The sequence below is a fragment of the Charadrius vociferus genome, unplaced genomic scaffold, assembly GCF_000708025.1.
Source record: "Charadrius vociferus isolate BGI_N301 unplaced genomic scaffold, ASM70802v2 scaffold11, whole genome shotgun sequence".
Lineage (NCBI taxonomy): Eukaryota > Metazoa > Chordata > Aves > Charadriiformes > Charadriidae > Charadrius > Charadrius vociferus.
In genome coordinates, this window is record NW_009646846.1 from 464,689 (window position 1) to 492,426 (window position 27,738).

The window sequence follows — 27,738 nt, forward strand, 5'->3', positions numbered from 1 at the left end:
CTGAGACCAAAGCTGCAGAAAGGGAGCCTGTCCAGCAGAGTTCTGTGGGACTGCTGTGGTTGCAATGACTCAGCTCCTGTACTGAATGCACAGGAAAATAAATATGATGGCACTGACTATCTTAGACCTACCAGTACAAAGACTCAAGAGATCACAAAGCAGCTGTTGTTCTGTAAGGGGTGAAAACAGCATTTCCAAAAGAGTGAATGTGCTGCTATCATTGGGGGTTTAAAACTGCTTTTTGGCTGATTGAACTGGAGACATCTAACGTTCAGTTGCAAGAGATTAGGGAGATTTATTTATGCACAAAAACCCACTATTAGGTTAACTGGTTTTGAAAACAGGCCTCCTTCTCAGACAGAAGTTAAGAAAATACACAAGATCTGTACTTTTTTGCTGTGTAAAAAGCCGCTTGCTGACAAGAAAAAAGCCAGTTATGTTCTTAGTGTACTTGAAGGGTACTCTTGTATACAGAGCATATAGAGGCACACAGAAGACCTCATCCCTCTTCATTGTGTTATGAAAATATAAGTAGACCCTATAAGTTGATCCTGTCAATGCATACAGCCTGTCTGTGCCATGCAGAAGCACATCAAACAGCCTAGCTCAATACATCCACACACACAGCAGTGCAATGCCGCATGGATGACATACATCAGTATAGCTGTCACTTGGATCTGACTTGAATGTCAAGATACTGCTTGTATTTCAACTTTCAGGTCACTTCTTCTCTAGCTACCACATATGTTTCTGTGTGTTAAAACATGCTGTGTGTGCTTGCCAGATAAGGGTAGTACCACTTTGTTTAAGCCGTCTTAAACTTCAGGCTTGAAATCAGGAACTAACTGAAAAATAGACACATCTCAAGAGCATGAGATCTGTCTTCCTCCAACGACAAGGCAGGACGGAGAGGAGCATGGTTGGTTCGGTAGGACTGGAGGTCAAATTTGAACATTGAAAATCAGTTGAGGTGAACACAGAGTTTATTAAAAACAGAGGAGGTACTGCATTTTGCAAAACATTCTTCCTCCACCTCTACTCTCCTGTGTGGCTAAAATTCAGATTGGCTTCCATACCATAGCTTTTATAAGAATTTTTAGTCATCCAACAAAATAAATTTCTAGCCTTTACTTATGCTGCAGTAAACTGCAATTAATTCTGTTGAAAGCAGGCCTTCCACCACTGTAAAACTAACCTGAGACAAGAATTAAGTGTAGTGTCTCCAGTCTTATGGTCGGAGGGGAGGCAATTAAGTAAAAGTACCCAAAAAATGGTGTTATGATAATCTTTTATAATTACATCTCATGTCCTAGATAAAAGTAGTAGAAAACTTGTAGTAGAAATATAGTAGGAAAAAACACCATGTTGATCCAAAACTTACTGAAATCACTGGAAGTCTTGAATGGACTTTCTTGTGGTTTGTGCATTGTCCTTATATTAGTTCCTTAAGATATTTTGCGTACTAATGGTATGCTTTTTGGGGTGAATGTCAAGTAACTTTGAGAGGAGTCTTCTGCTTTGTGTTTGAGGTTAAAAATATGATAAGCTGGGATTCAGTATTTATTGTTTCCCACATGACTGAAAATACAGTACGTTCATGCTCTTGATTTGGCTGGCAGTGATCAGTACAAACCATTAAAAACTCTGGATCTTGTTCCCTGTAGTCAGAGATTTTGATTGAGGAGGACTTGCCTAGATGTCACTGGATTCTTCCAACACACATTACAGAGCTACGCGTTGTATTCTTGCTGTTGTAGAAGTGTTGGGAAGGTCAGGTCTGTGCTGGAGACCTGAATGCAGCATAGCTTTGTTAATCAAGCATGTGAAAAGATGGGAATCCCTTACATGCTTTGGCAGAAGTCCCTGGTATATACATATGTTTGTTCTGGAAAGTTTTCTTTGTATTGATGTAACTTCTTTAGTTCATGGCAATGCTTGTAGAGTTTTGACATAAAGAACAACTTTCCTCACTGGTGTAAGGTCCTACTATACTGTACTGGCAAAATACCCCTGCACCAACAGGCTTGCTTGGTCTTTATTAAGCAATTCAAAGAATTCAGTGGATGTGTGGAGTAGACTGATTGGGGAGACAAATAACTTTGAGCTGCAAGAGAGATGCCCAAGAAAATTATCCTAAGTAGTAGTTCAAGAAGTAATCTGATACAGAACTGTCCAAAAATGAGGGGTTTTTTACTAGCTGCTTCTGCAATTGAAAGAGATTGTCCCTGCACCTATGTGACTCATACAAGGGTGGACGCATCCCCTGTGTGAATAGGTGATGTGAAACTACTTTTCCTTCCCCTCGGATGCTGAGGCACACTCCAGATACAAGGGTAGCCCCAGGGGACAGAGCTGTGTGGCTGAGGAAGAGGAGGACCTGTAACAAGAGTCACATACCCAGTATGTGTACCAGATGGATTAGTAGCTTAAAAGCCTGCTCCTGAATAATAGATAACCATGTCTAAAGAAGTGGCAGGCCAGATTTCTCTAAGTCAACTTTTCCAGCAGATACTTTTTAGGATGATGAAGTGCTTACTTAAGTGCACAGATTTATGATCATGGACCTGTATTGCAAGCAACTCCCTCACCCCAACATGCATTATTAAGCTTAAATATATATGATACTAGGTTTCTCTCTTCATTGACCCAGAATCTCTGCTAGCGAGAGTAGTGATTTAGAGGGATCAGCGTGCCCCAGGGGATGTGCCCAGGAGGGGTTGTAGAGCTACAGCTCTCCAGATACTTTCTGTAAAGTGGCTTGCAGAGTATCTCAAAATAGCAACTCTGGTAACTATTCTCCATCTCAAAGTGGAATGACTCATCCTTGTGATTTGGTACTGGGACAGCAGGTGCTGCTTCTGGGGCACAAGGAGTTTCTGCCTCTTCTCCTGGTTAAGGCAGTTTAATTAGCATTTTTGTTGAATGTCTTGATTAGATTATGTGCCTGGCTCTAGACTTTAAACTTTATTTGTTTCTTTACAGGAAAACTGAAAATTGGTGACATATGGATACATTTTATACAGAAGTAGGAAATATTAACTGTGTATATTCCAGTCAGCACTCTATTGCTGTGTGTAAACTTTGCACAGGGACAATAGTGAAATACAAACCCTACAAACAACCTGACTTCAGGTGGGGTTGTCGAGACTGCACCTCCTTCCCCCTCCATTGTGTGTTGTTGCGCCTGTTACAGTTAAAAGCGCCTCCCTGAGAGGTGATGACAGTATGGCAGTTTTGAGTCAGAGAAAACACATTTAGGTCCTTCTTCTATTTTTTTGTAATGCTGTCCTCCACAGAACTGCAGCATTAATAATCTAGTGCAGTAGTTATCAAACTCCTGGTTGCCAGTGCTTTTACTGTGTGAGAGCTGCATCCCAGGCAAGCATCTCTGATGAGGATGCTGCAAGTGTTGAATTAGGGAGGCGATTCCTGCAGCTGCATATTCCTTGCTGCTGCTTACCTGCAGACATTCCCTTGATTCTTTCAGAGCTGGAGGGAATATGCTGTGCTGCTCTGAGGAGCAAACGTCCACTGGATTGAAACAGTGTGAGTTATACAGCAGACAAAGGTTGTCATGGATCTGCAAGCAGCAGGCAGTGAAAAGTTGTCCCGAGACAGACGCTGTAGGCACACTATGTCTCAGGCCTGGGAGACACTTCACAGAATTCACAGAATGGTTAGGGTTGGAAGGGACCTCTGGAGATCATCTAGTCCAACCCCCCTGCCAGAGCAGGGTCACCTACAGCACGTTGCACAGGACAGCGTCCAGGCAGGTTTTGAATGTCTCCAGAGTGGGAGACTCCACCACCTCTCTGGGCAGCCTGTTCCAGTGCTCCACTACCCTCAAAGTAAAGAAGTTCCTTCTCATGTTAAGATGGAACTTCCTATGTTCAAGTTTATGCCCATTACCCCTCGTCCTATCACTGGGCGCCACTGAAAAAAGACTGCTCCCATCCCCCTGGATTCCTCCCATTAAGTATTTGTAAGTATTAATAAGATCCCCCCTCGATCTTCTTTTCTCTAGACTAAAGAGACCCAAGTCCCTCAGCCTTTCCTCATAAGAAAGGTGCTCCAGTCCCCTAATCATCTTTGTTGCCCTTTGCTGGACCCTCTCCAGCAGTTCCCTGTCCTTCTTGAACTGGGGAGCCCAGAACTGGACACAGTACTCCAGATGCGGTCTCACCAGGGCAGAGTAGAGGGGGAGGATGACCTCCCTCGACCTGCTGGCCACACTCTTCTTGATGCACCCCAGGATGCCATTCGCCTTCTTGGCCGCCAGGGCACATTGCTGGCTCATGGTCATCCTGTTGTCCACCAGGACTCCCAGGTCCCTCTCCACAGAGCTGCTCTCCAGGAGGTCAGCCCCCAACCTGTACTGGTGCATGGGGTTATTCCTCCCCAGGTGCAGTACCCTACACTTACCCTTGTTGAACTTCATAAGGTTTCTTTCTGCCCAACTCTCCAGCCTGGCGAGGTCACGCTGTAAGGCAGCACAGCCTTCTGGCGTGTCAGCCACTCCTCCCAGTTTTGTGTCATCAGCAAACTTGCTGATGGTACACTCTATCCCTTCATCCAGATCATTGATGAATATGTTGAACAAAACTGGGCCCAGTACTGACCCCTGAGGGACACCACTTGTTACTAACCTCCAACTAGACTCTGCACCACTAAGCACAACCCTCTGAGCTCTATCTGTAAGCCAGTTCTCAATCCACCTCACTGTCCATTCATCTAAGCCACACTTCCTAAGCTTTCCTGTGAGGATGATGTGGGAGACAGTGTCGAAAGCCTTGCCAAAGTCAAGGTAGACAACATCCACTGCCCTCCCCTCATCCACCCATCTAGTTACTTTGTCATAGAAGGCTATCAGATTAGTCAGACATGACTTCCCCTTGGTGAATCCATGTTGACTACTTCTGATAATCTTCTTTTCATCCAGGTGCTGAGAGCCAGCATTTTTTTTTTAAAAAAAAAAAAAAGACAAAAAAAGATGTGTTTCAGTTAAAAAATTTAGCTGGTTTTGCTGGGTTTTTTTGAGTACTGGGACAAATGGAGCATTTAAACCAGCATTAAGTGATTGCAAAATATGCTTTCCACAGTACTCTGGGGGATTTTGCTGTATGACGCTGTTATTGAAATGTAGACCGGGCAGTTACCAAAGGTAATGAATTCAAGAAGGAAAGTAAGGTTGGGATGAGTTTCACAATGCTTACGCAATACACGTGAGATTTCTGATTTTGCTTATGGTGATGTTACAGAATATGAATGTCTCTTTCACAAGGGTAATGTTGGAATGTGCGTGTAATCAATGATAGACCTGTGATTTACAAAGGAAAATGTAAACTATGTCGCAAATTGTGCCAACCAAAATGTTTTGCCTTTGGATTAGCAGGTAGTGAGTAAAATGTGATTTATGCTGATCATGATGCTCAAATGGCATTAAAGTGGTATGTGTATCATAACTTCTGACACTGCTTTGTTTAAGTCTAATGCTTTGCATTAGACTGCAATAGCAATGTCTGTGTGAAGACACCTATTTCACATTAGAGGAGTGAAACCACCACTATACCATAAATTAGTATGATGTGGAGCTTTCTGCAAGGTTATTTGAACTATTTCAGATAAGATTAGTTATACCCACAAGGCTGGGTGCAGCTAGCTGCTAGTGAAGGTGTGCTGACTGTGGAAGAGATGTTAATTTCTTGCCACAGTTCTGCATTTCTCTAGGTCGATGCACCAGACTCCTCAGAGCTTCTTTAGACTCTTGGATGCTTTGCTCTGATGTATGGTATAAACAAACCTGCAAGTCTCTTGTGGATCCCCTACATTTGGAATAAGATGATCTTAGGTTGTTGTGGTTGAGTCTTCCTCTCATCCCTTTCTTGTTGGCAGGCATATATGTCCTGTTCCAACTTCATTTATGCCAATAGGAATTGTCGTCCCTTCAGATCTACAAGCTGGGATGATGGCTTCCTTGCCCAGCTTAGTTAGTACATGCTGGTTGAGCTTAATCAGAGACATGGTAATTTGCAGCCAGAACAGGCTGAGGCAGGAGGTCTGTCCAGCTGGCACGGCAAGAGTTGGAGGAAGGTGTTTCTGTAGCCTTATGTGCATTGTCCGCATATCATGGTGATAGATCTTCTTTACTTTTTGAGTGATATTGTAAGGTGGTTACCATTGTTTCCTGTTTTGTTGCTAATTGTTAAAATACAATGAAAATGCTGCTGTTTTGCTCTGCACTGTATATGTAAGGAAACAATCAGTGTCAGACACTGAGTTCATCTGATCCGCATTCTGACATGCGTTTCTTTTGGAGGCAATGTTTGCTTTGGCAGCCCACCTTCCTGCTATTGTTTTCTGCTTCTTCATCTCTCCCTTAGATGCCCTTGTACAACTGCGTTCCATCTTCCTGGTAAAGGGGGTTGAGGAACTCTTCCTTGTTTTTAAAAAAGAAAAAAGAACAAAAAGATGTTTTTAATACAGACTGGATAATTGATCTGATTTAGCATGAAATCTTGTAAGGATGGTTGTACTTGCTGGTACAGTGTACCTGTACAGCCGAGAGGATGGCAGGGGGAGCATTGGGGTAAAGCATTAGCCTGTAGGAAGGTAGCAAGGGTTGCCCTTTTAACTGCAACTGCTGCTGAGAAAGATGTTCAGCAACTTTAATTGGATATCTACAGCTGTTTCAGTAGGGTGGATGCAAGCACTGCAGTGCTCTAGCACTGCAAAAGAGTTGTCTTTTTCAATTGCATAGAACAGGGAAAAACTGAATGCAGTCTCTGAAATCTGTTTTTAAGCTTTGTTTATTGTTCCCGGTAACGAATGCTGTCGGAGTGAGTTTCGTTTGAATATATGCGGAGATCTGTATCCGAGCCAGTCGCACTGTGCTGCCTTTGTAGACAGACAAGCACAGCTCATCATTTTAAAATGGAGGTGAGATGAATCGTGCTCCAGCCTTTCCCTTTGGACTATATTGCATCCTGTGGCGATTAGCGCAGCCATCGGTGTCTATACATAAGAACATGTTTATTGTGTATGTGTGACACAGGATACTGCGTCCAAAAGCGCTACAGATAAGTACTAGAAGGAAGTGAAAAGATGGGCAAATAGCATATGTGCCTGCCCTGATGCCCTCCCAGCTCTATTTCCAATTCAGAGACTGACTAAACCAGACACAAACTTTGATTTAGATATGATTAACTTTGGATTCCTCTTCTGTCAATTTCTATACTATCCCCATGTAAACTTTTGCATTCACAGTGCCCTTTGCTAAGAATTCCTTGGTTTGGAAGGCTTCTAATTCCTTATTTGAAGAATCCTAAAATTAACTGCAGTAATCCCTCTCCTTAATGAATGAAATGCTAATAGTTTGGTAGAATAATCTGGGGCGCTATATATTTTGTTCCAGGTTACCTCATGTAGTAGTACACGAGAATGAGTCTTCTGGTCAGAAAGGTGCATCTTACTTCAAACTACCTGAAATGTGACAGCTTGTATGCTTATGGGTTCTGGTTAAGAATCCACCAAATTGAGTGAAAATGCATCAGACTAGCAGTTTACACAAAGTGGCACTTGCTGACTATGGGAGCTGGGGAGGCAACAGACATTTTGGGCCCTAGGTCATGCCTAGGGCTTAATACTTCAGCATAATAATTGTCCAAGTTCTCAAAAAAAGGGAGCTGGGAAGCTCAGTTTGGCTATTACCTCTGTTTGGAAAATTTGCTTTTGGACCTGTGCACATGGGGAGAGTTGTGTACACAGAAAGGAGATGAATGCTGAGACAATTAGATTTTTCACAAAGCCTCTGTGCTTGTCTGTTTACATAGCTGTTTGTAAAAAGTTTGCTTAAAAAAAAAAGGCAAGTTAAAAAACCAAACAAACAGTCCCAACACTCCAAAGCATGTAGCTGAGGCACAGTATTCTTTTATGTAGGAGTTTTGTAGGAGGTAGCTCCTGTCTTTCAATTCCATTTCCTTTCTAGTCTTTTGTATACTTTGATGTCAGAAAATCACTTTTATGATGAAGTTAGGTCAGAGAGTGGTGGTTAGAGTCTCTCTGCCCTTCAGCACACTGCAATTAGAAAGCAGTGTGGTCATTTTTCCCATATGTGATGTGTCCAAAGACAATTTTCAGGTCAGTCTTTCACGGAATGATGTTGAAATAGCGTAGTGGTGCATCTGTCTTGAAAAATAGATACATCTTCCCTGCTCATACTGATAGGTAATCATTGGTACAACTGGAATGTCAAATTGCATAATTCCTGACTCTTAGATTTAGGTTTTTGTCACCAATTGCAGTATGCCATCACCACTGCTGACTGCATTGCTTTGCTGTGCTAGCTGAAAATCCTAGAAACTACTGCAGTTTAGATGGACTTTCTGATTGTACCTTTAAAAGAGGCCTGTGCTTTTTTTGCTAGGGCAGCTCTTGAGGTATTATAGTTACATATACCAAGCAGTTGTATACTAATGCATACCAACTGAACTGCTTTCTCATTCTACACTAATATCAGATACTTTTGTATAACTTCTCAAAAAAGGACTTGCTTTATGCCAATGAATTGGGAAATAAACTTTTTTCAGGTACTACCAGTTCTCACATACTCTTAAAACTGAAATTCCTACATGCTCTAAAACTAACATTATTTTTCAGTTTTCTGAGGCTTAGAGGAAAGTGGGCAGTCTTTAATTTTCTCAGCTTCTCCTCATCTATCATTGTGTGTCCAAACTATAACAGGAGTTGTTTTCATTAGACATTTGAAGCTGAGCTTGATTGCTTTTTATTATTTTAAACTAGCATTAAATGAGTGTTTAATCTTTTCTCTACATGGCAATCCTGTATACTGGTTATTAAAACCCCCGTGAAAACTTAAAATTTTGTAGAGAAATTCTATTCTTCCAAAAGACAATAAAATGAATGCATTTAATTGCTATGTTGTTTTTCATTAGCTGACCCTATATTAAGAGCCTGAGAAGCCGTAAGATTTAGTGTAGAAAACCAAAAGCAAAGAAAAATGTTGGCATATATTTGTTTAGATGTTGTAGTCTAATTACGGAGGTTCAAGGGTAAGGATGTACACTAAATTGTGTTTTGGAGACCCCTTATTTACTGACTCTTGAAAGGGGTCCCCTTGTGCAGCCTGCACTTTAGAGGTTCATCTCTGTTATTGTTGCAGATGGGGAAGAGGGGGTGCTTTGCCTCTCTTGACCGAGAAATCAAGGGACAGAAACAGCAAACAAGTCCCAAGAGCATTTTGTGAGCTGGATATGGCAGTGCAGGAAAATGGTTTCAGGCAATAACAGATTCAGTGTGACTGAAAATGTGCATTAAACATACAAAGTATAGCTCTGTGCTGATGGCAAAGTTTCTACCATTAGCTGGATGGTTGAGGGAGCTACAGCTGTGGTAAGGAAACTGTACATGCTGGAACAAGCTGTTGAGATGAGCAGGGCTGATGGCTGTGGGAGACCGGAATGAGGAATATGCTGCTTGACTCACAGAACGGTAGGGGTTGGAAGGGACCTCCGGACATCATCTGGTCCAACACCCCTGCCAAAGCAGGTTCACCTAGAGCAGGTTGGATGGGAATGCATCCAGGCAGGTTTTGAATCTCTCCAGAGAAGGAGACTCCACAACCTCTCTGGGCAGCCTGTTCCAGTGCTGTCACCCTCAAAGTAAAGAAGTTTTTCCTTATGTTGAGATAGAATTTCATGTGTTCCAGTTAGTGCCTGTTGCCCCATGTCTTGTTGCTGGGCTCCACTGAAAAGAGTCTGGCCCCATCCTCTTGTCACCTGCCCTTTAAATATTTATAAGCATTGATGAGATTCCCCTCTCAGTCTTCTCTTCTCCAGGCTAAACAGACCCAGGTCTGTCAACCTTTCCTCATGAGAGGTGCTCCAGTCCTGTGATCATCTTTGTAGCCCTCTGCTGGACTCTCTGAAGTGGTTCCCCAGGAGACCATTGGCCTTCTTGGCCACAAGGGTACATTGCTGCCTCATGGTCAACTTGTCCACCAGGACTCCCAGGTCCCTCTCTGCAGAGCTGCTAACCTGTACTGGTGTATGGGGTTATTCCTGCCTAGGTGCAGGACCCTACACTTGAAAAGTTGAGACATTGACTGTACAATAGTATCCAGCAAGATGGGTATGTGTATATGGCCCTGACTAACTTCCAGTTTTACAGGTACAACTCAATACTCATAGTTACTAGAACTGAAAACATTGCCGTCTTGGGCTATGAGCTTGCAATCTTGTAGCTAATAAAACTACAATTTTTTAATTTTTTTTTTTGAAGTAAGTTTTTAGGACTTGTAATTGCAAAGGAAAGCTTTGAAGCACTGGGTTCAAATACACCTCGGAAGCTGTTACAGTCCTCTTTTGAGTACATAAGCTGAATGCCTCACCCAGTGAAGTAGACCTAAGGATTGTATATACTTCTAAGGCCCATGTGTTTGAGAGCTACTCATGTACTTGAAAGACAGTATCCACTTAGGCTTTGCTTTGAAGTCTTAGCTGCCTGAAGTTCTGTTCCTATGAGGTGGCACCACAGTGTTGGTTGCGGTTGAGTATCTAGCACTGCTCTTCTATCTCAGACTGCTTCAGGTTCTTACAGGAGCTCTGGGTTTTCCAGGGACCCAAGTAAATATCTTCAGGCTGATGAGCAGTAGCTTCTTGAGCAAGTGCCCCAACAGCGGCACTGTTGAGCGTAGTGGGACTACCTTCATCTTGTCTTCCTCTGGCTGTCTTTTCAAACACGTTGACCACTTGTTTGTTCCCAGGCGTACATCTAACTGCAGGAGGGGTTTTCAGACTCTGAATCTATGTTTTACAGGGACTGAAAGTGAAGGGTAAATACCTGTCTCTGGGAGAGATACATGAGATATGCTCACTGAGGTGACACCTCTTAGCTGGTGTAGATATTCTTATCTACAGTAAGGAGAGGGTTTTGAATTCCCTTCTGGCACTCTTGAATTTCACCAGTGGTTAACAAAATGCTCCCGTTTCCTGTGCAGGGCTGTGCATTGTACTCCTGGGAGAGAGATTTTGCTTTTGAGCGTGGCTGCTGTGCAAGCATGTGTCTGCAGGACGTGCTGGGGAAGTGGTTTGGGTTCCCTGCTCTGAGGAACGTGCTGCGTCTTCAAAACTTGCAGTTGTGGGATTGACAGTGCTGTAAATATTCTTCCAGTTGCTGGCTCAAAAGAGTAGGTGGTTTGTTTTTTTTTTTCCTGCTGTGTGATTAGGACCAATATGCAAATATCTGCGTATGTGTGATTTAATTTGTCTTTAGCTTGAGCTTAAAAAGTATTTTTGACACTGGCCTGAAGGCCTATGTAAAACTTAAGCTAATTCAATGAATAAACAAGCTTGATAGCACCTCAGATAGGATTGAGTGTGGTTAGTCAGTAGTACAACACAGTTATTTATGACTCTATTGTTTTCTGTGTTTATAGCAAAGAAATATTTTTTTTGTGCTGCTTAGAGTGAAAGTAAGTTAGTGTTCTGTGAAGCTGAGTTCACAGAGTTTCATAACGGAGTTATGAAAATTGAAGGTGTTTAAAATGTGCGTGTACTTATTTGGGTTTCTTGTAAACACTGATATCCTTAGTTAATAATGTCTTATAAATATATGTATTTTTATATATTCCTATGTTACATATTTTTATTTTATTATAATGTATATACTATGTAAATATTATATTTATATAATATGTATAATACATCATAATATAATTACTATCTAATGTTGTATATTATAAAATATATTTTATATATTTCTAGAATATAACAATATAAATATATCTATTCTATAAGTCTATTCAAAGTATATAAATATTATGACTATAATATATTTATAGGATATATAAATATTTATATAATACATTTATTGTGTAATCTAAACAGTAATATAAATATTATCTAATAAGTTATGCGTATAAAATGTATACATATATAAAAATATGTACTTATAAATATTTTATATACATTTCATATATGTATTATATAGAATATATTATATCTTATTTATCAAGTACAGGACCTACACTTGTTCTGTCTGTTTACATCAGTGTAACCCCACAAAATCAAAGCAACATTATGAGAATCTACGATGTTTATTCCTCGTGTTCCAGCTTATGAATGTTCTGATTTATTTGAATAGCAAATTTCATCTTCACTTTCAAAAACATACTTCTGTATACGTTCAGACGTTGTGTACCATATGCAGCTTAAATAAGTAATTGCTTTTAGTAAAGGAATTGCTTCAGATACAGTACAGCATGCTCTGGTTTTGCAGAGCCCTCTGTTCCTTTTGACCCATGCAATTCTGTAGATGCTTACTTGTTCAGGTTTTCATGTGAGATTTTCCATCAGTTCTTACCAAATGCTGATTATTCACAGGAGTTAGTATGGTGAATATTTGTGTTTATGTAGTTGCTCATATTTTTCTATGTGAGTTACTGTTCTCGTCTGTTTTAGCATTTTGAAGTCTCCAGGGAAGTTATAAAAATATGATCTTAATTAGTTTTGTTTTTAACCTTCAGTTGTGTTAGTAAATATTTTAGTTATGACCAGGCTCACTTGTTGCTGATTTTATTTTTTAAAGGAAAGTTTTATTTGATCGATTAGGTAGTCATTTTGGCAAGTCCTTTTTAAAAGTATTACGCTATACATTGTGTAGTGCAGCACATTATCAGTGGTCTAGTTTCTAAGAATTGATCAAAACCAAGGAAATCATACCTGAAAAGTTGAGCACTTCCAGTCTAACTATAGGCTTAGACTAAGACAATTTGTGCTTATTGTATTAGAGAATATTAGTTCGTTGTTTGGTGTGAAAGGTTAAGGGTTTTGTGCTTCAAGAAGTCGGGTTGTTAATGCATTTAATTCTTTGCTGTCAATAAATTAAATGGATTTTTTTTGGCTTCTTTTCTTTTGATGGCTCTTTAGATGCCTCTGCCTTCCTTTCCATGGCTGGTACTTTCTCTTACTTCAGTGCATCTTCAGTATAAGCTGCTCAGAGCAGGATTATTCTTGTTTCTATTCAAGTGAGAGTTAAAAACTTCCTTTGTTTTTTGAAGGTACCTGAGTTTCTTACTTCATCTGTGGGCAGCCAGAGTTGGGGCTTTAAGAAAAAAAAAATCACAAACATTGTAAAATTCAGAGGGTAACAGCTGGGCTTTTACATTTGAAATAAAGGTCTTAACAACATTGTCTCATTCTCTGAGAACAGCCTACTGGGAGCCGGTAACAAAGAGCAAAATCTGTGCGTACCATAGTGGTGTTTCACCATGCGATCCAGGGCAGTCTCACACTCAGTTTGGAGCAAAATAACTTTCCTAAAATTACTATCCATTGCACAATTTTTGGATTTTACAAATTTTTCATTATTTTAGTATTTGCCTAGGTGTCAGCAAAACTTGTTTCCTACATACCTGTTTAAGTTTCTGGCATTAACACAAGACTTCGGTAAGCCTAATTTGGCTGTCTTTGTTAATACTGCGGAAGTATTCAATATGTACGCTGATATTTCCGTTTGAAACCTAATGAAAACATTTTTCTATGTTTGAACCTAAACCATTGTATGCCTAAAAAGTGTCAATCCCTTGCTGATGTTTAAAGCTTTATTTTAGGCACAGTGGCAAAAGTTTTAGAAATGGGAATATTTTAGATTGGTGTATCTAGATGTTTAGTATACAGAGAAATAGACTTTCTTGGCTTCTTTGTCCATTTTTCCTTGACAACACATACTATTTGAAAGAGGAGTTTGGAATCTGCTTTGCCATAAATACTAATTATATTCTTCATGTGGGCTCTTGCTTTCATAGTCCCGATAAGTGTTGCTTTGTGCTCGGTGGGCCAGCTCACAGCAGTGATTGTAGGGAGTGATGAATGGTGTTTATTTGCGCTGTGCGGTTGACCACATCTGGGGGCGAGAACACGCTGGCAGCTAATTGGCCTGGCACATGATGAGGCTGCTACAAAGCAGGATCTTGTGTTAGGCATAAAAATAAAATCGCAAGGACCTGTCATCCCTTGCTCCTTACTGATGGTTTCTAGTGGAGGTGATGCACATTAGCTGTGGATGTGGTACTGAGATCTACTGTATCGCGTGCATTTCTTTCAATGAATGCCTCAAATGGATTTGCAGTTATTAACTGCTTGTGAGTTAATCTCATCACCGGCGATCTGTGTTGATTACTGGTTTGTAGAGTTGTGTCCATCTGTGTGCGCTCACCGTTTTGTCCTGGAACACATGCGTGTGTGACTTTTGAACTGATGACATTGGTGAGTGTTAAGGACACGTAGCCCTGCCTGCAAGTCAGTGTCCTGTTTGGCATCAAGCAATTTCCTAGAAGCGGTGCTGATGCTGCCCTGGTTAAGATCTCAAACTTCTGGATTTCATTAAGCTTGAAGGAACTGGAGTCATGAAAAACGAGGGAATCGCAATAATTCTGTGATGAGGGGAGAACAAAGATCACAATTTGCATTTTTATGTCCTACTGCTCAGTAATTGAGCTCCCTCCCACAGAGACTGAGCCTTGCAGGTACTCCCCATCCCTGGCAGACTGCTTTGTGCTGGTGCTGGCACCAGGCAGTTGCCTTCGCTCCGAACTTAGCAGCACTGAGTAGAAAAGGCAGCTTATTCCTTACAAACCCAGGAGTAACTCTGATTGAGTCAAAGCAAAAGGAACAGTGGGGGAAATAGCATCTTTTGGACTGATGGAAAACCAATCAGGAGGTTACTCCGAAAGGTTGCAAGGATGAGATTGACGGCCCGCCAGTGAGATGTACTTCCCTCCTGTTCCCATGGCTGCGTGGTGTTGATGTTAGCAAGGAGAACAACAAATTTGTATGTCCTGCTAAATCGTGCTGGTGATGGTGAGGTTTTAAAATAGAGTGGGTCTGAATATTTGAATATCTGTGGGTGTTTAAAGCAGCTGGATCAACAGGTCCAAATAACAGTGCAGATCTGTGTTATTAACAAGCCATCTGATGGATAATAGCTTTTGAAGGCTTTTGGGCCCTTCTAGTTTGGTATACCAGTTTGCAGCATCTGACACAGCAAAGTACGCCTGCTAAGCATCGAAGTTATGCTGTTGATTTCCAAGTTAGGTATAGGTAAGTTCCTAGCTCCCTCCCTTGTGTCGCTCTACATAGCACCTGTCAGGACAAAATAGATTCTGTCACAAATAAGCATGCAATACTATCACTTGTTTTTCATCTGTACAGACTTTGCTTGTATCTGAATGGGTTCCCTGAAATGTACATTTTTAAAATTTTGCCTTTTACTTCTACTTAAAACAACTTTAATATTTATTTTCTGAAGAGTATGTGGATACTGTTTATTTTACCTTTTGAACGCATGTTAAAAAATAGTCAAAGGACAGTTGTATTCATATTTTACTGGATGAGCTAAGAAAATATAAATTAAATAAGCTTTTAGCTTTTTTGCCTACTCTGAGCTCTTTGTGACGTTGCTGGGCAGACCAGATGCCTTGCAAGCTTATTGTAAGCAATATGTAGAAAGAGAAGCGCCCTGTTCTCTTATTTTGTTGATCCTCCAAAAACAGTGAAAAAACAAATGTTATGCTTATGTAATCAGGAATTTGATGCTGTAAAAAGAGAAGGGAAAATATGGTAGCTTAGAAGCTTGCTGTGGGATTACAGTTGTTTTTAGCACTTCACGGTTAAGCATCTTTTACTGCTGTGTCTCTGAACTCCCATAACTGATAATTTAACCGCTAATTCAATTGTGTGATGATTGATTGCTATGAACAATTCCTTCAAGAGCACTACCAATTTCATCTGTGTTTTCTCTATTAGCAGTAGCGGTTTTTACTTCCTCTGTTACTTTGTGTGCTGGCCTCCAGTGATGTATTTCATAAATATATACCAAAATGGTATATATGTAGAAAATGGTGAAGAAGACATACTTGCTAGAAAACTTTTTGGAGTACCCTCTCACCATGTAGAAGGCTGTGCTGATCCTCTGTTTTGCTGCTGAACTTTGACCATTGTTTTCCTTTTGCTTTAAGTAAAAAAATGTATAATGAACAGATTAAGATGAGATGATTTTTCTCTCTAACAGCACTATTCTATTTATAACTGTAAATATTTTTTTTTTTCCCCTACCTCCTCCCTCGCATCTGTAACAGCTAGCCGATGGCGGAACCTCTTCTCTACACCTGTCTCCTTGGCTTTTCCCTATAGTCCTGTTGCGAGACTCACCCCATATACCAATGGCTTTAATAGTCCCAGCTTCTCTAAAACCTCCAGTAAAGCAATACTAACACCTGAACGGACAGGTAATGCTTATCTTTTTATTGATTTACGGTGCTTACAAAATTGCTTAATTTAATCTAATCTTGCTAGCATTTAACAGCAATACACTGTTTGGGTGTTTGTATATAGACTCTCATCTCAGAGGGAGATTGTTTTTAAAATGGCCTAAAGTTTGGCAATTAACTAGTAGTGTAGCTTATGTTCTGTGTTACCCAGCATGTTATAGGAGAGTGATGCTAGTAAACAACAGCCTATTTCTCAATAATGATTTACTTGAGAGCGTAGTTGCAGCTGTGTCACCTTAGACCCCAGCTTTGTCTGCCCTTTACTGCTCATTTCTACCCTACTGTGCCCCTTCCTTATGTCTACAGAAATGTTTGTGCAGCTGTGCAATGAAGTTGCAGGGAGAACTTACCTATTATAAAATCAGCCAGCAGAACCATGGATGTTTTCAAGATGGCATTGTTGCTGCTATCCAAGATGTATTTTGTTTGTCACTGTTTTTTCAGGGGATGCAGGAGTTTTAGGAAAAATGCAAACTTTCTGTGGGCTGTAAATTGCAGAGTTGCGTTTTTTCCTTCTTTGCTAACAGGTATCAGGAGTCACTTTATATTTTTTACTTCTGTTAAGGTGCAGTGGAGAAAATAATCTTCTAGGGAAGAGGCATGAACATTTTATTGCTGGCAGGAGCAGGTGTGGTCTCAGGATGTTAGCGTCAGTATCACACTGATCTGTGCCCAATTTTCTTTACAAGGTGTGAAATGCAGTGCAGAAAGCCCTGTTAGGGATATTGGCGCTGTGGATGAGATACAGCTCCAGACTGAATGCCTGATGTAGGTGTCTCTGTGTGAGCGAGATGTCTAAGCTCCCCTATTCAATGGGATGCAGTTTAATCCCTAAATGAAAGCATCTCATGCTCTTTGAGATACCCTCAGGTATCTTGTCTAGCTTCCCACTGCTGCTCCAAAAGGGCACAGCTGTTACTTACCTCTGCAAAACCTCGAGGACCATTGTAACTTGCAAATTTAAAAAAGCAAACACATTTACTCCTTACGACCCTTCCAAAGCTAAGTAATCCCCTGCCTGTCCTTTTCTGTTGGAGGCATCATTAGTGAACAGCTGAATTCAGGATGAATTTTAGGTGGCTGCTTTGAGCAGTGCCAGAGGATGCAAACACATCTGTGATACAAGCACAGCTGATGAGCCATAGTCACAGTGGTTCTTGCCCTGCAGGCTGTGAGCTTCTGGTGGTCCAGAAGATATTAGAAAGTAATTTACTGTTTTATTTGAAGGATTTTTCTTTAAAGTTGGGCAACAACTAGCTCACGCAACTGATTGCAATTTAGTTGAAGTTTTATTATGCAGGGAAAAAGTAGAATCCAGAGTCCTCTCCAAAAGGTAGCTCTGTGAAGGAGGCAATGCTTTATCTGTTGTTGCATAATGTTTGGTCTTAATTGTTACAATAATTGATTTGTTTTAATTTTACTGGTTTTTAAATTGTTTATAATTATAAATGGCTCTGATGTGGAATCTGAGTACTGAGCAGAAGCTGGTGACACATACACCCTTGCTTTTCAGAACAGAGTAGGGAGAACCACAGTCCCAGAAAGAATCAAATGCAGATATGTTTAGACTGCACTGACTAATCTGAGCTGTGTCAGAACTGTATTGGGTGAATTATTCATTGTCTGGGCTATGTGATGCTATTTTGGGAACAAGCAGAGGGATTCATGATTCGTTGCTACGCTTACTACTTCTCATGAGTATCAAAGCCCTTTGCTGATTGTTAGTGGATTGCACTACACTTCTGAAAATTCTTATCTGTTAAACAGATATTTTTAGCTACTGTAACATAAAGCACAAATAGTTGTGAATGAAAGATGGCCAAACGTATTCACAGATTAAAGGTTATGTTTTCTTACATAGGTTACATTTCTAGGAGTTCCCCTTTGAGCCCACAGTCATCAATAGACAGTGAACTGAGCACCTCAGAGCTGGAGGACGATTCCATCTCCATGGGATACAAGCTGCAGGACCTCACCGATGTTCAGATCATGGCTCGTCTACAGGAGGAGAGTAGGTGGCTTTTTTCATTTTTCAAGATAGCCTGAGGATGATTTCCTGCAACAGTCAAAACTGTTCCTGTCTGGTCGTGGACGAGTGGATCTTTCTTAAAAGGTGTCACCGCTTGAATGGCAGGTGGAAAAACCCACACATTGAGTTTGGGTTAATGGTACCATATCTTTCAAAATTCGATGCTTATATATTGCTGAATCCCAACTGGTAGCTACATACCCATTGAGCACATTTAGATTTAGAAGTTTTATAATGCCTTACCATATTAATCAAACTAGTTGCGGGGAAGGGAAATGCTAAAGCGTTCTTATCATGCGTATGTTTAATGAGAAAGGAAAAAAAAGCAGCTCTCAAGGATTATTCCCCCCACACACACACTTTGATTTTAATTGTCAGATGAATTTTGAAATTAATTCCCCTTGAAGTCCTGAATTGGGGCATTTAAATTTAGTATTTTGGTTTGAGACTAGTGATTATGCACAAATCTGAGCCCAGAGTTTTTTGACATAGATTATAGTTTGGATTGATTGATAGTAATTTTTGGAAAACGTCTTTATTCATAAATAAAAGGCATTTGACTTAGAAGTCGCTCAGATAGTGAGTGCAGTATTTTTCTTACTTCCTATCAGTGCCAAGTGAGGCATCAAGGAGGAAATGATGAGATGAAAAACAAGAGAAATTCAGAGATGCTGACTGAAGGAAAATATCAAGTAATAAGTGACTAAATGAAATAAAGAAAAAAATGTGAAGAAGAAATTAAAAATGCAGTCTGGCTGCAGCAACCAGAGTGAGCAGGCCAGAGCAGTCGTTTGTCAGCAGTCGAACTCGCTGAGCATCTGGTAGCACTCGTTATGTTCAGCAGAGAAATTAGCAAGTGTGAGACTTTCCAAGATAGCTGAATTCTCAGCTGGCAAACGGTCAGAGTTCAGAAACTTCTGATATTATGTGAAAGTGATAAGAATTTTGTTTAAAATGCAAATTATGACTGTCAAAGACACAAAGGATTGCATTACTTAAATGACAGCTGTCCTCATCTCCTTCAGTGAGGTTTGAAGAAGACTTCAGGTATTTAGCTCTTCAAGGAATCAGGTAAACTGGGAATCTATATCTAGAATCTAAAAAATCTGTATTGGGTGTAATGGTTGTATCTCATCCTTGTAATAACAGCTGGTACTGAATGTTTGAGCGTGTGGCAGTGGTTGTCCACATAATCCCATGGAAAGTGGTAGTATTATACGTGCACGCAGGCACGCTGTCTTCGCAGCCATGAATAGAAACTCCCACTCGCGAGGGAGGAGAAAGCACGTTAAGTTTTCATTATGATAGCACGGACATCTGTCAAAGCTGAGGACTTTTTGTAAATCTAGGAAAGTTATCTTCAGCTATCGATGGAGTTACTCAGCTCCTGGAAATGCAATGTACATCCCTTTTTTCCCTGGCTACTGTGCAGCTGGGAAAAGTGGGGGATATACAAGGGAAGTGAATGTTTCCCCTCTCACTTGACCCAGAGCAAACATGCTCTTCTGGGGCAGTGCTAATACTGGGATGGTTTGCAAAACCTGGTGTTCTGAGAAGAGGGTGGTAGGATGCTTACCTGTCTAAAACACAGCTGTGTTACCACTAAGCCTTGTCCATGAGACCAGCTGCTAGCAGGAACTAGTTCTGGTTCAGGGAGGTTGGAGAGCTAAAATATTTCCATCAGTTTTAAGTTTAGGAAATGTCGCTGTTGGCATTTTCATTGCATGAATATAAATGTTTAATATCGATAACTTGGAAAACTAATAAACTGAGTGTTAATTCCTCTAAGAGTGTGTGAAAGTTAAATACTTAATACTTATGTAGTCTTTCTATTTAGGTGCCTCCTGAAGGCAGTTCATCATATGTTGAGAGGCATCTAAGACATCTCACAGATGTACTGCATTTTGGAGATGCCTGTGTTCCTTTTTTTATTTTTCATTAAAAAAAGGATCTCAAGGGAAATAATTCGGGCTTAGGTGCCTGAAAGGTAGACACCAAAAGTTAGGTGAGATGAATCCTACTTCAGATCTTCAGCCTGGTGACAGTGTAAATCCAATTTTTGCTGTACAATTATGTCTACTTACCTGCTTAGTTTTCAAGATTGAAGTGCATGTTGAGAGTTAATCACTTAGCAGAAGCCGAGTCATCCTCTTCTTGGAATTTACAGGCCTTAGGCAAGATTATGCTTCAACTTCAGCATCTGTGTCAAGGCACAGTTCGAGCGTCTCTCTGCATGCGGGAAAGAAAGGGACATGCGGTGACCAGGAATACGATCGCTACAGTCTTGAGGACGAGGAAGAGTTTGACCACCTCCCGCCTCCGCAGCCGCGGCTGACTCGCTGCACCCCCTTCCAGAAAGGAATTCCTCACTCACAGACTTTCTCCAGTATCCGGGACTGCAGGAGGAGCCCGACCTCCCCGCACTTCCCATCAAATACTTATCAGCAGCCCTACTACTCTCCTCAAGCCCAAACTCCAGAGCAGCAACCAAATAGGATTAATGGAGGTGGGTTGCATGCTTTTCTGACAAGTGGTCTTTTCTCTGTGCGAAGTGCCAGTGCCATTTTGTAGATTGAGTTGTGTCAACTGAGTGAAGTGCGTTTAGTGCACGACAGCTAGATCAGACTGTGAATTGTGTCAAGTAACTTAAGCCTATGCAAATGATTGTGGTATGTTATTGTTAAGTAATTTGCTGCAAAATGTAATCTGTGACCTGGTCACGAAAGTTGTTGCTTTAGTTTGTTTTGAAGTGCTGCAAGGATGACCACAAGTGAGAAAAGAGCATCTTTTAGCAGCCTAATAGTTGGCTGGAAGAACTGATTGAGCTTTCGAGCCTGGCCTACGCACATCCATCATGGATACAGTAAAATACAAAATAGATTTTTCAGATTTTTGTTCCCTTTCTTGTTCCTGACTTCACTGTTATTGCAGCTGTGCTGTGAATCTGCAGTGAGTGCTTACGGCAGGGGTCAACGCTCAGCTCCTGTTCCAGGCCTGGTAGGGCAGACTGTTAAAATAGTGGAAGATCATGTCATTTCCAAATTATACTAATCCATTGCTGCTTTTTGCTCTGCATTTGAGGTGTATTCAAATGTCCCTGGAAGATTTGTCTCTCGGTGCTTACTCAGGACTTAAGTTTCCCTCCGTTGTTGCTGTTACCTTCTTTTCATTCCTTATTATGATCACAATTTTCTTCCTCTTGCTGCATCTTCCTTTCCTATTCCTTCAGTCTTTTCCCCAGGCGAATTCAAAACAGTTTTCAGTCAGGGTCTTGTTTGTAACGTTACAGGTTACAGCTCACCCTTGGGCATGAAAATAAATGTGTTCTTCAAAACAGTTGCTATTTATAGAGTGCTACAGGTATGCATGTTGCTTTCCTGACAAATAAGACATGACAGGTTGGTGCCAAAAGCACTTGCATTCAAAGTAATACATGGCATGGAAGTATAATTGACAAGTGGTGACTAGTGGCAGTATATAAAGAAGGCTGGGGTTAACAGAGGGTGAAGTGACCTGGGTGTGTGTTGGTACAGCATATGTGCCATGTTAATTTCAAAGTTATTTTTCTTGTGAGGTACAAGAGTGGGACAACACTGATGAGCCTGCAGGAGTGTTGGGGAGATAGAAAGGAAGGTTATGGGGCATTTTTGATTCAGGAATAAGGGCAGGATGTGGTGCCACGATCTTTTTATATGGTCCCCAAATGCTTTTTCAATTATTTTTGTGTTCTGTGTCAGTGAAACTTAAGTATTGGATGCCCACATGGAAAACTCAGAAAATACTTGCAGGGCACTAAAAATACTAGACTCCTAGTTTATTAGAAAGTGTATAAATGTAAAAGGCCACCAGTTTTACTACCTAGTTGCCATTTTCCTCAAGAACTTTGTGTTGGATAATCTGTTTGGTGTTGCTCAGAAGATAAACACATGTGACTTCAGTTACCTGTTTACTGGGGTGGCAGACAGTCCTATTATAGCCAGTACCGCTACATTTAGAGCGGAATTATCTCTTCAGCTTCTGCACCTTCAGCCTATGACTCATGCAGCCCTAATCCACGTAAGTGGCAAATACTGATGGTGAGAAACATTCCTCTCTCTTTCCCCGAGAGTTGATTTGTGTTCTTGTATATGCAGTTAACAGCCTGGCCACTGGTTCATCTGATCATTCACAGAGCTCTCCATAGAAGAAGAGTAAGTGGCAGGTAAATGTTGAATTTTGGCACTCAGTCTGGAGTAAAAAAACAATGTTTAACTTTGACACAATGTATCCCCAAGACTTGTCTGTGTGTTCAGCTCAAGTACATTATTTTGCCTTTAGGAACAAATGGTATCAAGGGTTCTGTCCTGCCTACTTCCAGTGAAGTTTGGTATGGCATGCTAGTTGAGGTACTTATTCTAACTTTTTAACTAACTGTACAAATATGCTGAAGGTGTGATAAACTTGGAAAACTTTAATAATTCTTTTAGAGTTGGTCGCCTGATGAGGAGCACCTACGTTTAGATGCTGAGATGTAGGTGTCCACATGTCTATGAAAGGTCCAGTTTAGCTGCCTACATATAAGCACTTAGTGCTGTATGAAGTACTCAGATGCAGCCAGCTTGGCTTCACCACCCCCCTGTGTCAGTGCTGTTTTGGTGCCTTAGAAAACCCTGGGTCTCTCAAAATGGCATGAGGTACCTATATGTGGGCACTGAATTGTGCACTAGGTGTCCAGTCTCCCACTATAGCCAATGGTTTACTTGTTCTCCGTCCACAGGATTGCATTTCAGGTGGCAGAAAGATTGTCTGGTGTTTCTGGTGCCCTGGTAATATTCTGTGTATGCTTAGGGTGAGAATACTCTCACAGATTTTTCCAGCTGTGTTTGAGGCCGTGATTTTGAACTCACACATTGCTAAAATACACTGGCAAGAACAAAGTGCTACCCCTTGGTGTAATTTTGACATTCTCCATGTGTTTGGAAATACCATACCATCTAGCCCTTATCCCACCAGTCCCCAAAAGCTTGCTGTACTAAAAGGCTCCTGGTAAATGCTAGCATAGAGTGGCAGATGTGTGCAAGTATATGTATGGTAAGATGTGTGTAATGTGTATTGGAGGCCGCCTGTAACAAGCTGCAGGCATACCTCTTGTTACTTCTCAGACAACACTTTACAACCATCACCCATAGAGCATGTGTGTGTTATCTTTGCTTTCAAATAAGTTTTATTTCCCATTCTGCCAAGAATTTACTAATAGGAAAGCTTTGCGTGCAAACTGATTTTCATTTTCTTTTTTGTTTAATTGCACGCTCTCCCTAAATCAGCCAAACTGTCTCTAATGATAAGTTACATCAGAAAAGTTCCATCTCTGAACTTTTTAAGGCATTCTGGTTTTCGGGGGATCAGTGGGTGAGAATAGATGATTTAAAGAAGATCTGAGAGACAGGAGGTGAATGGCTTTTGAGTATCTGTTGCAATTAGCTAAAGTGAGTGCATCTAGTATGTCTCAGAATTTAACAAAACTTTTAATATGTTGACAGGGGAAAGATTTATGTTTATAACTCTCTCCTGTTCCTCTTATTGGAAGAAGTTAACGGTAAACAACTTAAAATGTTGCCAACTCTATCAATATCAAGAATACTTGATAGTTAGCCATTTTCATATGAGAAATATCAGCAAATTTGATAAAAACAAGCTGTTTTCCACTTCTTGTCCATAAATGTAGAATCTGTTTGTTTTTTAAATGTGACACACAAGTAATTTTAAAAAGAGTTAAAGTGAAACCAATATTTCTATTTCTTTTTGGTCACTTTATTCTTTTTTAATAGATGATATTTTCATGCCCTTTAGTTTGGATTTTCTGAAGCCAGAAGTAGCAGAACTATAGTACTGTGAAAACATGCAGATCAGTCAAAATCAAGGATAGACAAGATACTGAAAATGGGATTGATCATCTTCTGTTCAGGCCCACTTTCAGCTCTTTATCTAAACTAACTCATAAACTTTTATCCTGGCACCATTTATTTCATGTACATTTTAAAGTGTACATTCTTACAATACCTGAAGATTGGAAACTTTGTATTTTAGACAAGTTATTCCAACTAAAGGAGTTTGTTTATAATGCGGTAAGACAGGGCAGACGAAAAATATATCCTTCATTGAGTAGAAGTGCATGCAATCTGGTTAATTTTAATACATATTTTCAATTGCCTTTTCATGTTGATTTTTAAGTTTTTAGCTTGGTTGATAGCTTCATAAACAGGCCACAGATACCATTCATTTGAAAAATTTTGCTTTTCTTCTCCAGAAATTACTGGTTATGGGTTACTTTATTGCATATGCTTCTGAGGAATAACTTTTATCAGGCAAAATACTACAAACATCATTGACTGTTGCAACATCCTTGCCTCATTTGGAAAGCTGCAAAGGTGTTTTTAGTTTGGCTGTTTGGTTGCTGTTTTTAAGTGAACTCCAGGCAGATGTAGAAGAGCAGCATTTCAGTTCAGTATAGACTAACATTGATTTGTGTGTTTGGAGAGGTGGGAAAAGCTCTGTTCTAACTGATTTACAGAGTGATTTTTCTGTTCATAACTTCTCTTGTTCAGTTAGGAAGGGACAATTCACTGTAGGAAGTTGTTGCAGACTTCTTTAAAGAAAAGGAGGTTAAAAAAAAAATCTTACTTTGTCACCTTTGGAAGTTATATTGAGGGTAGTGATCAGTGAGGAACTATCTGTGGTGGGAGACACATGCCTGTGAAGCCAGGGCGAGATGAAGTAATAATTCTGAATAAAATGAAAGTGTTCAATGTTAGCAAAATGTAGATATTGACAATCACGAGGAACAGTGTCTCTCACTTAAAGACTTGCTTTTAGTTCTTAATCTGTATTTGTGTTTTTACACACTGTGTCTGTTGTATCAACTGACTATTCCACAAACCTTTAACTAGACCCTGGTGTATTTGGGATGCCATAAATGTTATAATCATAACAAATGTAATGCAGGTACTGAACTCAGGTCTTCAAAGATGAGGAAGAGAAATTAATCCCTTGAAGTGAAGTTCTAATTAAGTCTACAAGTTTGTTAAGGATTTCAGAATAAACTCTGAATATCTGCATAATACAGAACATAATGTTTAAAAAATAGGGGGGTTTTCCTTATTGTTTTGCCCTGACTTGTTTGTGCATACAATGCAGGTAGGGCAGAGTTGAACTTGCAGGGTTTGTGTGAAGGATTTAAATATGTGTAAGAAACTGCTAACATAGCTTAAATGGTGATACAGATTTCTCTGAGACACTGATAACTTAAGATTCATTGTATTGCATTCCTTAATGATAGTGCACTTCTGGTGAGGCATGCAAGTCCTTTTGTTCAAATAAAACATTGATAACACTTGCAGAGGATAACAGTGAATGAGTAAATCTGTTTTAAGACACGTCACTGTATAGTCAACTTAAGCCCTCCTTGCAAAGAGAGCTTCACTGGATGAGGCATTTTGGCAGAGAGAAGATGATATTTATCAAGAACTGCTACAGAACTCAGTTTGGCAGCCCACCAAGAGCGCATCTCTTCTGGGGCATCTTTGCTCTGAGGGCAAGGTCTCCTTGTGTGCTACATGGATATTAATCTTTGGCTGGTGATAGTATTAGGTCAAGGAAGGAAAAAAAAAAAATAATCAATGGAATGGGGGCAGCCACCAGCAGTGTTGGGACCAGAAAACAGAAGGCAGGTGCTGCCAATTCTGGTGTCCTGCCAGAAAGAAGCTGGGCCACTGATCCCAGGCTGACTTCAGAGAAGAAACAGAATCGGGGGAAGAACTTACTGGAAAAAATCAGAACTGAAGCAGCTGGGTAAGAAGCAAACTGCTGTCTTTACTGTAATTTTGTGGAATGTTTGACAAAAGGGGCACTTTGCCTGCTTTTTGACCTGTTTCTCACCAGTAATGAAAATGATATGTGCTGTGGGGTGGTCTCTTCATGCACATTTTCAGTTGAGGGCAGAGGAACCCTGTATTTCACAGTGCTCAGTTTTTCCTGTGCTGAAGACAAGAGGCAATACAGCGTGAATGCCACATAGGGGAAAATGTATAAACATGCAGTAAGTGATTTTTTTGGTGTATCGTTCTGCAGATATGTGAAACGAGGGCAGTGTATGCCACCTAAAGAATGCTGGAGTGACAAGCACTTGTATATATGCATGAGCTATTCTGAGAAGGTGGTAATAACCAGGAACTGATTAGTAACTTCCTTGCATGACCTGTCCTTGCATTTTCTTCACACTTTCAAATATCTCAATAATACGATGTCTGTAGGTCGTGCTATTACACCTCAAAGAAGGCTGGGAAAGGCGAAGGTACATCTGTGATTCTTTATATGGCTGCATCCTACTTAAACCTCATATTTGTTTCGGCCTAGATTATAGTTGAGACTCAATAGTGTGTCACAATAACTATGGATGCTGTAGAAGGTGCAGGTCCTTCGGAGTTCCTCACTGGTGTTAATATTGACATCTTCCTAACAGAACGAACTGTAAACAACTCATGATTATGTTTTTTTTAGGCTTGCCACTGAACCACGTTAGTGCAGAAGAGGTAGCAGAAACTGTAGCAAGCTTCAGCATTCATCATAAACAGGACTCTTTGGACAAAATTACTTCTCACCTGAGAATGCATCTCAACTCTACTCCTTCACTCTTCCTTGCTGTTAATTTTCTCATCAATCTTAGGAGAGCAAAAAGCTCTAGAAAGGAAAGGTTTGCCACTAGCAGCTTGGAAAAATATTTTTCTCATGTATTTCCAGCAAGTTCATATTTAATCACGTCTCAGCAGCCTGAAATAATATTAAAGTCACATAACTCCCACCTTCTACTTCCATATATCAAGCTCACAAGAGCCAGTGTTTCATTTGCCAACAAAAAGTCTGTAAGACTCTTTCCACTATTCTTACGAGGGGAACAGGTGACAGAACAAACTTCAAGAAGGAGATCAAAGAGAATGCATCATCCGAGGAGATGAAAGCTGCAACATGCCATCAAGAAGATCGTTTCTGCGTTTTCCCCAAACACAGAACTGACCTGCTATTTTCATTGCTTTTCAGGGCCATTTGTCTCAGCAGACACAACGACACATCAAAGAAGTAGCGCAGATGCTCGATGGATGAGAATTTGCAGGTGCAGCAAAAAAAAGAATCTGCTGCCTGAGGACTGAATGACTCAGCAGCAGAGCAGACTGCTGGAATGAGAAGGGACTAATTGAACAGGAGGAGAAAGACGTGGCCACCCATGACATGGAGGAAATCGAAGCTACTTCTGTACCTATTTTTCCTGCTATTGTAGCATCCACTGGACAATTCAAGGCACAGATCATGCCTGTGGTGGCTGCTGCAGCCC

General features: G+C 40.5%; 1 protein-coding gene across 3 annotated transcripts in view; it reads left to right on the top strand.

Annotated features, from left to right (window-relative positions):
* The window catches only part of SLAIN1 (SLAIN motif family, member 1), a 52,654-nt gene that overhangs the window by 13,700 nt on the left and 11,216 nt on the right, over window positions 1-27,738 (top strand). Inside the window, exons 2-4 of one of the 3 annotated variants that reach the window (XM_009894023.1) lie at window positions 16,154-16,303; window positions 18,207-18,356; window positions 20,542-20,880. In XM_009894023.1, the coding sequence (XP_009892325.1) occupies window positions 18,296-18,356; window positions 20,542-20,880 (400 nt within the window). In that variant the 5' untranslated portion in view covers window positions 16,154-16,303; window positions 18,207-18,295. Of the gene's footprint in view, window positions 1-16,153; window positions 16,304-18,206; window positions 18,357-20,541; window positions 20,881-27,738 lie in introns of those variants that run through there. The other 2 variants (XM_009894024.1, XM_009894025.1) reach the window with 2 other exon arrangements.